Raw genomic sequence first — 13,704 nt, 5'->3', positions numbered from 1 at the left:
CTGTATAATAAAGTGTAAAAAAAAAAATGTGAACAATTACACTTCATAATATGTACTGATGTACTTATTGTTTTTTTTTGGAAAATTTGTCAAGAATAAGCAAACCTTTGTTCGATCTTCCTAAAATAAGCAAACCTTTTAATTAATCCAGAGTAAGTTGATTTTTATGGGGTATTTTCTCAAAATAAGTCATGACTGGTTTCTTTTAAGTGTAACCGGTTGTTTATGCCACATGTCATTGTGTGGTTGACCAATTTTTAAACATTTAATTAAAATGTATTATTTTAATTAATTTTTAAAATTTTGTAAAAACTTTTTTTTTAAAAAAAAAAAAACACTTTTTCAAGATAAAAAAAAATACCCTTAATTTTTTAGATACCCCGGGGATGTGATTTGTGCGGTGATTGGCGGGGATGGGGGTGGAGCGCTGGTATGCGGTGGGTTTTTTTTTTTTTGATACAATTTAATTAATCATCAAATATAAAATAAGAAAAAAAAATAATTAGAATTAGGAAAAAAGTGACCTATTTGGTAGGTTGTAGGTCATCTGACTTATTTAAATACCCAATAAAAGTTAACTTAATCTGGGTTAATAAAAAGGTTTGCTTATTTTGAGAAGACCGAACAAAGGTTTGCTTATTTTTAACAAATTTTTTTTTTTTTTAGTGTCTCAGTTCACCTGGACACGTATGTCAATGCGAAACTATCACTTCATATAAATGTATATCCTACGATTTTAACTTTTAAGCAATAAGATAGACGATATGAAGTATTTTAAACTTTGACAATAAAGTGTGAAGTCATATGGAAAAACACAGTAAATTGCTAGTACTAACAATTGAGTCTATTAGTCTAAAAGAAACGAAGTTCGTTCATTACTTTAATAAACTCTCCTAAAACTCCCCGAGACAAGTTTAATGTTCTTAAGTATCCTCATTACGGACAAAACTTAGCTCCTCGCAATTAGAGATACTTGTAGCACAAGTGTACAACTCATACCTCATTCATACGACACCAAGAAAGCAACCAATTTGAATGTTTGACGAGAATTTCTCTGCTTAATGTACATCCTCAACCTTGCATTTGTTTACAATAAAAATGAGCTCTTTCGTTCTTTCTTTTTGTATATCTTTCATAAAATTGTTGGCATGTTGCTCAACTTGGTGTCTCTTTCGGTTAGGATGAGTTCCAGAAAGTGACTTAGTTTGATTGTTTGAACAAATTATTGCGGCTTTAGACGACTTTTCCACGTCTTTTCCTTTTTTTTTAAAAAACAAAAAATTGCTCTAGTGATTAAAATATGTTACATACGTTTCTTCTGTTGGCAATATAGAAGTATTTGCTTTAGCTTTCATCATCTACTCCTAATAAAGAAGAAAGGAAAAAATCTTAAGCAAGTAACTTGATTTATTTATACTAATATGAAGTTGAAATATTGTTCTCATTTTGAACATCTTGAGTCCAATATGCAATAAAACAACCAATTGCTACTTTTTTTTTGTTTATATACATACATAGTCTCTTGTTTATATGCACAACTTACAAAACTCGAAATTTTAAATGTTTTTTAAAAAAGACAATTGCTATAATATTGTAAAGTTTACTACAAATGGACATGTAGTTAAGATTAAAATCTCTAAATAAAGCTTGAAAAAATCTTGCAAGTTGCACGTGATCGACTCGAAATGCTAAATGCCATATATGGATTAATTGAGAAGTAGCATATTGATAAGGATGTTGCAGTGCCAATTGCCATGTATGTAATCCCATGCAGTGATAATGTATAATTGCAACAAAAACAGTATGAGAAAGCAAAATGAGGGCATACGATGTGCGTAAGATGAGTTAGATTGACACTAGTGCTTTGTCTAACGGGATAAAAATGAAATAACCAATCGTGAGAGAGAAAGTGGGTTTGATTTTTGTGCTGAAATTTCACATCTTACCAGGACCATGCAAGGACTATGACTTCTAATTTGTCTCCTTTTTACCCATTTCTTTTTTGTTGCTTTCTTTTTATTGCTATTTCAGGGTGGTCATTAGGAAAAGATAATTTTGATTAAGTAACTTCTATGAGTAGAAGTTTTTGTTATATTTCACTTAAAAGTATTACTGTATGAAATTGATGTGTGATCGTTGATTTACGTTATTGTTTGATCGAACATAAGTTGATAAGTATATAACAAATTCAGTTCGTAAATATTATTGGACTTGTAGCTGAATATGGTTCGTTTATAACACTTAAAAGAAGTTGGGACTGATTGATTTGCTGATCATGTATACGATACAACATCGAAAACTTTCATCTCTTTTACCTTCTTTATTCAATTTATATTTTATTTATGACCCATTCTACTTAGTTGCATGACTTGCAACCAAATAAGAACATATGAACGATACTAGAGATGTTTTATTTCGATGTAGCTTACACTGAATATACATCCACTACAAGAAAAATGTCTTTTCGTAGCGATTATTTTGTAGCGATTGTACATTTGCTATAATATGCAAGTATATTTGTGAAATAATTAAGGAAGTCGTATCATTTTACAATCGCCATCGTTTTCACATATAAAATCGATACGGAAAACATAATAATGCATATCCACACTATTTTTACACATTTATATAATTTTGAGAAATCCTATCATTTACAATCGCCACTAAATCCCAAAAATCGATACGAAAAGCCTTTTCTACACTAGATATATAAATATTGTTTGACAAAGAATACATAAAATATTTCATAGCTTATTGGTGAAACATTTAATATAAGAGTTTAAGGTTCCATGTTCGAATCTTGTAAAGATCATATGCATGCTTTTTTTTTGAAGAAGAAAATGAGTTCAACATTTGTAGCGATTGTAATCGCTATAATAATCACCACGATTGGATGTAGTTTTTCGTATCGATTATTGAGGCCAACCCCAGCGATATTGAAAACCACTACTGTAGGCTAATGCAACGGGGGATATTATATCGAATGACCATTGGTTGGGAAAACTTTTTGTTGCAATTACAATTGATACTAAAGGTTAAAATAATCGCTACGAAAAGGTTATTTTCTTGTAGTGATTTGTTAATATACATTCCATTGTTGATGTTTGTTAAGCAAACATTGTAAATTTGTAATACCCTCACAAAAGTAGTTCAACATGGAGTACTAGCTAGCTCAAATTAGTTTTTCCACAGTTATAATTCAGTTAATTCATTACGGTTGGTTTAGATTTTCTTGGCATAGACCCCACTTAGTACCCCCACTCAATTTCATCCTTTTAGCTAGTAGACCATGCCCCTTAGCCGTCCAAATAGAAACACTCTCCCACCACCTTTAAGTTTTACCAAATTATCTAATACCATGAGCTAATCCCCTTTTTTTGTTGAAAATTTTACTTTTTACCGTTCTAGAATGACTGAATGACCACTTACCATACATTGCTCAACTACGTCTTGCCGAATTGCCATTGGTGAAACATCATAGGGGTGTTTGGCACTTTGGCACATGGTGAAAAACACAAAATGAGTTTGTTATATATTGACAAAGAAATCAAGAATTGAGGAGAATTTTGACCAAATAGTAGGTACCTTTGCCATTTTATAAAGCTTTATGGTTTAATAATTTAAATTAAATACACTAAAGTCATTTTTTTTTCACCATATGACGCAAAAAAGAGATTGTAAGATCAGCGAATTAAGCATGAGTTATATATGTAAAAGAAGGTTTTGCGTGAGACTGTTTCATGTGAGTCCAGTTTATAATGCACACACCCATCCCACATCCACTGCCACTACCTAGCCACTTGTCGGCGGTCAGTGACAACCCTCTCCCTCCCATCCCCCGGTGCCGGCGACCCCACCCTCTCCCTCTCCGTGTTTTGATAGACTACACGTGTTGCTCTATTGATTCTTGATGGTCAATAGGTGTCCATAATCCAAATGCTTAATGGCTTTGTTATTGCATGATTTAATCTAAACTTCATAATTCATAACACATCAACCTTACTCATATTGCTTGACTAAAATTATACTAGTACCAAATTAGCCCACCATTTCTTAAATGATTAAAGTATCATACTTCCTTCTATTTTCCATGGTCAAAGTTGTAAAAAATTTACAATTAATAAATTGTATGTAATTAAAAACATTAATAGTAAAAAAAAAAATCAACTATTTAATCATTGTATCATAAGGATTAAAGAGTATTGTTAAGTGCACCTTATAAAATGAGTGCATATTTTTTCTATTTCATACGAAGTACTTCATAAACTGATTAACTAAACATAACACTCCCGTAATAGTCAAAGCTCTACATTAGAAGTCATCAAAACAAATTGAAACAACATTTAGGGATAAAAGGCCTAAGATTCAAAAAATAAAAAAATTGTAGTCCTAGATCACAACTACCGGTGAACACAGAAGTAGGGCCCACTGACACATCGATTTGGGGGTTGTTTAATCAGTGTTTTTGGCCTCGTTCACTGCTCCCTCACCTTTTCCCTTCTTTAAAGCTTACTTCACTCCCCTCTTTTATCCCCCTTTCTCTCTCCTCTTCCTTCCCCCTCCCTAAACCCCCACTAACCCCTCTTCACTCTCACTCTCATATGCTAATTTGTTCATTTTACGGCCTTCAACATTAGGCCCTTCTTCTAATGGCTTACATGTGCGCTGATAGTGGTAATCTCATGGCAATTGCTCAACAAGTCATCAAACAACAGCAGCAACAACAACAACACGAACATCAACAACAGCAACAACAAACCCACCATAATCAACACCACCATCAATCTCAATTTCTCGCCCCGAATAACCCCTTTTTTCTCAACCCATGGGCCGCCCCTGTTCCGCCCATGTCCACCAGCCCACCACCTCCTTTGGGCTTCGCCGCCGGTGGTCCGCCCTTTCACGACCCTTTCCAAGTCGGCCCACCACCGCCTGACGCCAACGAGCCTTGGTTAGACCACACTTCTACGACGTCGTTTCGATTCGCCGATTTTTGCGATGGGGCGCCTGGTGAGTTTGACTCTGACGAGTGGATGGAGAGTTTAATGAGCGCTGGTGGTGGTGCCGTTGAAGCCGGTAATAATGATGGGTCTAACCTCCAATCCGCTTGTGACGCGTGGCAAGGCGTAAGCGGCGCCGCTGATTTTAGTCTTTATGGTGGTGTTAATGCTGATCCTTTTGCCACGTGTCCTAATCGGATCAATGTTGCTATTTCTCCACCGTCGGATCTCACTCGAGTTATTTACTCGGATGCAGATAAGACCGTTACAACACAACCTTGGGTCCCACCTTCTCCTCCATTAAAGGACCCACAATCGCAACCACTCGAACCTCCTCAAACCCAAAACGACGCCGTTGCCGTTGCCGCCGCTATTGCCGAAGAAGATCAAGAACAAGAGCATTCATGGCCGCCATTAATCACTGCTTTACTTGATTGTGCTCGTGTTGCGGAGTCCGACCCTGAACGTGCCGTTAAATCACTGGTTAGACTCAGAGATTCAGTCTCACAACACGGCGATCCTATTCAGCGAGTTGCGTTCTACTTCACCGAGGCTCTTTCTTGCCGTCTCTCTCCTCCGTTATCTTCCTCAATCGTTGAAACGACGGCGTCTGAGGAGTGTACTCTGTCATACAAAGCATTAAACGACGCGTGCCCTTTCTCTAAATTTGCGCATTTAACAGCAAATCAAGCTATACTTGAAGCCACTGATGGAGCGGAAAAGATCCATATTGTTGATTTCGGGATAGTACAAGGAGTCCAATGGGCCGCTCTTTTACAAGCCCTTGCAACTCGGCCCACCGGAAAGCCCAATAAGATTCGGATCTCCGGGATTCCTGCTCCAGCACTAGGGGAATCTCCGGCGAGTGCCCTCTTCGCTACTGGTAACCGTCTTCGAGAGTTCGCGAAAGTTCTAGAACTCAACTTCGAGTTCGAACCAGTTCTCACCCCAATCCACGAGTTGACCGAGTCAAATTTCCGGGTTGACCCGGATGAGGTACTTACAGTAAACTTTATGCTCCAATTATATAATCTTTTAGATGAAACAACAATTGAAGTAGAAGCTGCACTAAAACTTGCTAAATCACTGAACCCGAAGATAGTTACACTGGGTGAATACGAAGTGGGTCTAAATCGGGTGGGTTATTTGACCCGATTTAAAACTGCAATCAAATACTATTCCTCTGTATTCGAGTCGCTTGAGCCGAATATGGATAGGGATTCAGTGGACCGGGTTCAGGTAGAGAGGTTGATATTCGGGCGGAGAATAATGGGGTCAATTGGGCCTGAGTTACCGGGAACCAGAAGAGAAAGGATGGAATGCAAAGAAGAATGGAAAGGATTAATGGAGAATGCCGGTTTTGAGCCGGTAACACTTAGCCATTATGCAAATAGTCAAGCTAAGATATTGCTATGGAATTATAATTATAGTTCATCCTATAAGTTGGTGGATTCTCCACCAGGGTTTCTTTCTCTTGCTTGGAATGATGTCCCTCTTCTCTCTGTTTCTTCCTGGCATTAATTAGCTAGTATTTTCTTATTTTTAATTATAAATTAGGGTTTTTTTTTTTTTTACTTATTTGGTTTCCATATAGGAATGTAATTGGGATAATGGGGTTATTATTTTATTTTGTTTAGTGGTTTTTCTTTGATTTTTAGGCTAGAAATTGTCCAATTATACAAGTGTAAAAAGAATATGGGAGAATGAAATGGGGTTATGCAAATGTTTTACTTGTATTTATTTTCCCTCTTGGTGTTAAATTGCATGTTTCCCAATCTTCGATGATGATGTGATATATAGCAAGCTTCATCATTTTGCATTCAAAGTTGAATGTCTAGCTAAATACAGTCCTCTACTCTTAGGTTACATAAATGAAGATAGTAACAAATCCGTATTCTTGTTGCAAGACATATGCTTTGGTTTTCGTGTTGATTTGTAAGTCTATGCTAGGGTTCATCTAAGACTTTCACAAACTCTATTGTATTCTATATTTCGGTGTACCTAACAAGCTACCGGTGTTAAAGAAGGATTGAAGAATGATGTCTACATGCATTTTGAGTAGGTATGTGCCTTGTGTCCCCCATATGCTCGGGGCCGGGCTACTATACAGGATGGAGCCTATGTACATTATTCATCGGCATGTGTCATGTGTTCTTCCAAGATTAGAATCCGGGCTTGGAGAACCTAGCGTCGTTTAGATAATGTCATAACACGCTGAAGAAATCAAAATTAAAGTCATAACACGCCGAAGAAATCAAAATTAAAAGTAGTTGTATGTTGTAAAATAGTAGTTGGGTGGTAGTTTGTTTTAGCAGGTGAAAGCGGTTCTATGATATAAGGTGTATGATTTTTCATAAGAGGGGTTGGAAGATCACTATCCATATACTAAGACTAGGATGAGCCAATTAAAAAGGGAAACAACTATAAAAAAGGGGGTCCTTATATACTTTTGATACTAAGGGCTAGACAGCAGAACTCAAAATGGCAACCTAAGGTTATTAAATGAAGAAATCAAAGTCATTGTCCTTTCAAGCGTCAAGCTCCTATAAATAGTGTTATCAGAAGGTGACCCATTACATTACATTTTTCAGCTGCATTTGTATTAATGATCTTCTAAAGCTTATGACAATCAATTCTGATAATGAAATTTTTAAGTTCTTCGGCCGCCCGTCTTTTTCGCAATTTCTCTATCAATCGGCATGGAAATAGCCACAACTCGTCGTAATTGGATTTGAAATTCGAAGGGGCTAATTTAATCTTACTGGTTTGCTAATCCTCACAAGTTTTGATCATGGGTTAAGTGGTAGTCTTTGTCTATCATGGAAAATTGGCCATTCTGCCCCACTTATCCTATCCTTTAGAGTCGTATAATGGATGCTTTCTCTCTTTGATATCCACATATTTGTAATATGAAAGGGAAAAGGGAAAAAAATCAGTCATTATATATATCACTAATAGTATCATGTAATTTGTTATTTGATTAGTGTTAAATTTAGAATTTGTCTCGATCTAATGATTTTGAGGCTTTTTGCATGTCAGTACGTTATTGAAAATCTTGGTTAGGATATTTCACCAAGGAAAATGAGAGCGATAAATGCCGGGCTTGGATTTAATCTTATTTCATGGAAAGGACTTGGTAGTTTAGTGACGTCAATACATTATAGTATGCAGTATAGGGCGATGATGTTTGTTTGAAATTGTGAAGGCTGGACAACATATGAGTGACGGGTTATTAATATACGTAGTAGAAGGAAATAAAAGTTTTGAAATAGGTTAGAAAATCCAAATTAAGAGATAATTATATAAACAACATTATAAAATATTGCGCGTATAAGTATAAGCTAAGACAATAAATTTACTTAGAAATGTCTTTGAAATAATAACATTTTAAGAGCTTGAAACTGGTTATCAAAACTTAAATATCTAGCTCAAGTGGCATATAACAACATACGTGTGATCCCAGTGGCGATAATGATGTGGATCATCACATGACATGTACAAATGCACAACACAAGAGCTTTCAATTTTCACTAGGGTTTCATTCCTTGGAGGTGTTCCAAACGGAGGGTTGTGAGACAAATAAATTATGTCTCACAAGGGTAATATAGGCATTTCAGACGTCATTTTAGAGATGACTTATTGAGCTCTTAAATCATACTACTGGAACTTCAGTGGTACAAAATACACTCCCAGTGGTATAAAATATAGTCTTAGTGGTACTCAAAAAGATTCAACTAGAGTTTCAGTTGAACAAAATATAGACTCAGTGGTAGTGGTCCTGTCAAATTTTTGTCCGTTTTGCACGTGAAGTGGAGCCCACACTACCTTTTTCACTCTTCCTATCTCTCTCCACATTTCTCTCTCTTCATTGTACCTTTTTAATTTTTTAATAGTTGTGAGACATTTTGTTTTGTCTCACAACACTCCCTTTTTACTTCCTCCCTTGCATAGTGGTAGTGCATCATACAATTTGTTGTTGACAGGATGGAATGATAGAATTACTCAAAACTCAAGTACAATTATCTTCTCTTTTCTTTGTCAAAATTTGCATAAGTGGCGTTGCTGAATACGGATGACATGGTCTTTTGTAGTACTCTTGATGGTCCAAAACCTCGTAAGATATTTTGGCATTTGTGATTTGCGGGTGAGTGGAAAGTCCGAAAGAGAATGGAATAACTAAATGAAGAGACAGCCCTAAATAATGGTATTGTTTGGGCCTTCTTCACCCCACTTCCCCTCTTTCCCCGGCCAAAATCCCTTCATGCTTTAGACTTTTTTTCTTTACCACTTATAATTGTTTCATTCACATTAGCTTGGTAGACCCATCAAGTATATCAACTATGGGTCTATGGTGTATACACCAACATAATTAAATTTACACACATGACGATATATTTAATCTTATTTTTATATAATTAAATATTAATAAAAAAATACTAAAAAATTAATATTACTATCGACTTATTAAACAATATATTTCATAATAAAATATGTTTCTATTACGTTTATTCACACTCTTAGTGTTTTGTCATGTGATATTAAAGTAGAATTGTAAAGGAGATTGTGTAACGGAGTACACTCTTCATTCTCTCATTTCATACGTACAGTTTACTTGATAATGGGCCAAATACTAAAAAGTTTCCATAAAATATTTTGGACATCTGAAGCACGATAATTTTGGGCCTAACCAAGTCAAAAGGCCCAAGTAAAAAGAAAAATCCAAAAGATAAAAATAAAAAATGTACTCGAGATTACGAGGGCGGGTCCCACTACTTTTACCTTGAAAATCTCGAAACTTCAGCAGGATCTGGAAATGTCTAGCCACGTGTAGATGCCTACACTCCACGTGTTGAAAAGTAGTAGGACGTGGCATTGTCTTGAGCATTCTAGCGTCCAGCAATTAAATTTCGTTACCCTCAATAAGAAACTTTTTAAAATCGCGATTATAACATAAGTAGAAAAAAGTAAAAACAAAGATCAAAAGAAAAGAAAGGGAATGAATCACGCAATTAAATTAGGTCGATTGAGCTCACAAACTTCAATATTATCATCATCTTCTGGTTTATCATCAGTAACTAGCAGAAAAGGAGTTGGTAGTGTGAGATTGGTTCAGGTTAGTAGTGGTAAAGATCCTAAGTCTAATTTTCGCAACATGGACAAGAACACCAAAAATCCTGATCAAGAGGATAAGGATGTGTAAGTATTCTTTCTTTGATTTATTTTCTTGATATTTTATTCTTGTTTTAATAATTGAGATGCAATTTTTATAATACATTTGGGTGTTTGCACATGTTACTTTATAACATGTATTACATTAGCCCTATGTATTCTTATATACTACTCTTTTTTAAAAATTATTATGTCTTATAAATTATATCCTTTATTGCAATTAGTAAGAAATGGAGGTAGTATATGTACATGGGTTGAATTGAATATGTTTTGTGGTTGATTTGATCTAATAAAATGTTGTGGTGAGAATTTTGGCTTATATTTTGTTAGATATGTATGGGTTTGGAACAGGAATGTAATGGAGGAGTCATTTGGACAAGGATATTCTACAAGGAGTAATGACGAAGGGTTTGGAGGAATTTACGGTGGCAACAACGAATTCGCCGATGAGGCCGGGAATGCTGAGATGAAAATCACCCAGAATCCTGGTCAGTGTAATATGAAGTTTGAATACTAACAGATAAAAAAATATAATTAGGCCATAAAATACATGAACTGACATTATTATTGATTGGCTTATATATCAGGTTTCCATGACAGCAACCAAGGGAGTAAAGTGAAGGAGAAAGAGAAAGCATGTATTCAAACCCAAGCAAAGTAGATTACTAGTACTACTTTTGGGCTTTTGGCACAAAAGATCAACCACCATATAAAATCAAGCAGCACTTTTAAATTTTAATTAATGTGCCTCAAGATTATGTTGTTGTAATTTGTATTGTTAATTTTGTTCTCCATATAATTACATAATATGTTGCTGACTTTTTATTTCTAATGATGTACTAAGATCATTTCGAAACAACTTGACTTGTACTATTGAATTCACTTTAATTTCTATTTGTAAACATTTTTAAATGTTTTTATCGTTTTGTCAACAAGCTTCGTATCTTTCCATAGTATGAGTATTACGTTACGAAACCTTCGTACGGAGTAACAAAGGGATTTACCTATATTCATCAAAATGCTAAGAATAATCCTAGATCATCTTTTGTGATTTCCCAGAAAATTAAGGATGATAAATTGAATCAATATGAAGAATCTCTGATCTTAGGAAGTCATGTACTTGGGCTGTTGGGGTCTAATTAGTCCTTAAAGTTGCATTAATGATATGGACAAGATTTGATAAAAGGTTTTACGTATTTTTTCTAAGACTTAATCAACTTAAGTTAATTTACGTCTAGTTGGGGTATAGCCCACCTTGGGATTTTAATTGTATTGTATTAATTGTATATTTGTTATTACATAATTTGACCTTTTTAATCAAGTTTTCTTTCTATTCATATTTTAGAATTTATTATTCAATTCTGGTGGCGAGTAGTTTGGAAAAGAATATACGTTTCATCATTTATCATTCTAATCTAGAAATTAACTCATGCACAAGGAAAGAATGTGTACATTATTATCTATGCCTAACATATAACCAAATTAAATTTCCTTTCTTAACCAAAATCTTTGTAACAACTTTTGGTAAAATCATTTCTTAGATAATTTTTTATTGAATTCCAAAGTTATACAACCAGACACCCAAGTTGGTGTTTTTATCTTAATTTGTTTACGAATTCAGCGAAAATATGGGGAATAAACAAGCAACCGCTGCTAGGAATAGGATCAGACATCTTGAAGGACAACTTTCATCAACTCAAAATGAGTTATCGTCTACTAGGGATCGTTTGGAAATGTTGAACCAAAAGGTAGGAAAGCTTACAAAAGATAATTTGGATCGTGAAACTATAATAAATAAATTGGTTAAGATAGGGGAACTCCAAGAACAATTTACTTCTACTAAGGTTGAGGCATTAACAAGTAAGTGTAACTTAGAAGCATCGAGAAAAGAGGAAGAAGAACTAAAAGAACAACTTTTAAATCGACGGAAAGTTGAAGAGGATGTAGAAAGGAAGTTGCCAAAGGTGATCGAGTTTGAAAAACAAGTTGCATGTGTCAATGAGGAAGTGTTATGTACCAAAGTTAATTTAGAAGCGTCGAAAAAGGAGGAAGACATACACAAAGAACAACTTTTAGATCTAGAAAAGATCTTAGAAGAAATGGAAATGAAATTGAATATGGTAATGGAGCTTGAGAAAGAACTTGAAGATACTAAGAATAAGGTATTAATAACAAAGGGTGAATTTGAAGCGTTAAAAAAGGAGGAAAATAGGCTTAAAGAACAAATGCAAAGTTGTGAAATTTTTCATAAAGATATGGATACAAAATTGCAAAAGGTTTTGGATCTTGAGAAACAACTTCAGTTTATTAGAGCTAAGGGTTTGTTCGTCAAAGCTATCTTAGAAGGATCGAGAAAGCAAGAAGAGCGGCTTAAGAAACAACTTTTTGAATCTGAAAGATTTCAACAAGACATGGGGATGAAATTACAAAAGATATTAGAGCTCGAAAATGAAATTTATTCCTATGAAGTTGAAGCATTATCCGACATGGCTAGTTTAGAATGCACTAAAAAGGAAATAGATGAGCTTAAAGAAAAACTTTCATTGCTTGAAAAATTAAAGTCTAACAAGCTGTGGTAAAGCTACATACAGTTGTTATAAAACTGAGTTTTAATGTAATATTAGGCTAGGGTTGTTATAAATTGATGAATTTGTATAACAAATTATATGTCATCGGTTTCAATTAAAACACTATTATTGTACATATGTGATAATGCATACATGTATATTCAAGTGAAAGATATGTAAGAATTATATTTATTTATGGTACGGTGTTCTTCTTTGGTCCTTATTATTGAAGTTCAAGTTGCAAATACTTTGTATATATTGAACTACTAGCATTTACAACTTATTAATTTAACATCCAAACCATTTGGAAATCTTATCTAAGTAAAAACGCTTTAATTAAGTTAATACTGCCTTTGTTTTTGTAATTGCAACAATTAATAGTTACAAAACTCCACGAATCAATGTGCCTCAAGATTATGCTGTTATAGTAATTTGTATTGTTAATTTTGTTCTCCATATAATTACATAATATGTTGCGGAAATACATCATAATCACGTACATTATATTATGCATTATCTTGATGAATAATGGTATGAAACGGATCGATTAGCTCAATCTCAAAGCATAAGACATTAAAAACATAGGGAAAAGCATAAGCTAACATGGAGCTTTCAAGAGGTCTACCGCACGAACCGGGTCAAGCGGCAATCTTTATCCATTTCTAGAATAAATATAATACATCTCAAATCCATATTAAATGAGAAATGGAATGAATATCTTCTTCATAACATCAACACTATTATACTACTATATTCTTAAATTCTTCAGCACTACGTGCATGGTCCATGGCACATTATCAATCAATGATATCTACTCCTGAAAATGGCCATCATTCTTTTAGTTCTTTCCAGAGTTGGCTACATTTTTACTAGCCTTAATTTACAATACTAATCCAAGAAAAGGAAATACCAACCAAAGATTAAATAAAACATGTTTTAAAACTAATTAATTGTACTTAAAAATATTT

General features: G+C 34.4%; 2 protein-coding genes across 2 annotated transcripts; both read left to right on the top strand.

Annotated features, from left to right (window-relative positions):
• Window positions 1-4,552: 4,552 nt before the first annotated feature.
• Window positions 4,553-6,738, top strand: LOC145561844 (GRAS family transcription factor). Its single transcript, XM_081621963.1, has one exon. The coding sequence runs from the start codon at window positions 4,650-4,652 to the stop codon at window positions 6,519-6,521; it is 1,872 nt and encodes a 623-aa protein (XP_081478089.1). The 5' UTR covers window positions 4,553-4,649; the 3' UTR covers window positions 6,522-6,738.
• Window positions 6,739-9,961: 3,223 nt separating this feature from the next.
• LOC145563020 (late embryogenesis abundant protein) lies at window positions 9,962-10,906 on the top strand. Its single transcript, XM_081623429.1, has 3 exons — window positions 9,962-10,196; window positions 10,521-10,657; window positions 10,757-10,906. Exons 1-3 carry the CDS (start codon window positions 9,997-9,999, stop codon window positions 10,828-10,830), a joined length of 411 nt encoding a protein of 136 aa, XP_081479555.1. The 5' UTR covers window positions 9,962-9,996; the 3' UTR covers window positions 10,831-10,906.
• Window positions 10,907-13,704: the final 2,798 nt, after the last annotated feature.

The sequence above is a fragment of the Chenopodium album genome, chromosome 10, assembly GCF_948465745.1.
Source record: "Chenopodium album chromosome 10, dcCheAlbu1.1, whole genome shotgun sequence".
In the NCBI taxonomy this organism is placed as follows: domain Eukaryota; kingdom Viridiplantae; phylum Streptophyta; class Magnoliopsida; order Caryophyllales; family Amaranthaceae; genus Chenopodium; species Chenopodium album.
This window is presented reverse-complemented; position numbering and strand designations above follow the sequence as displayed.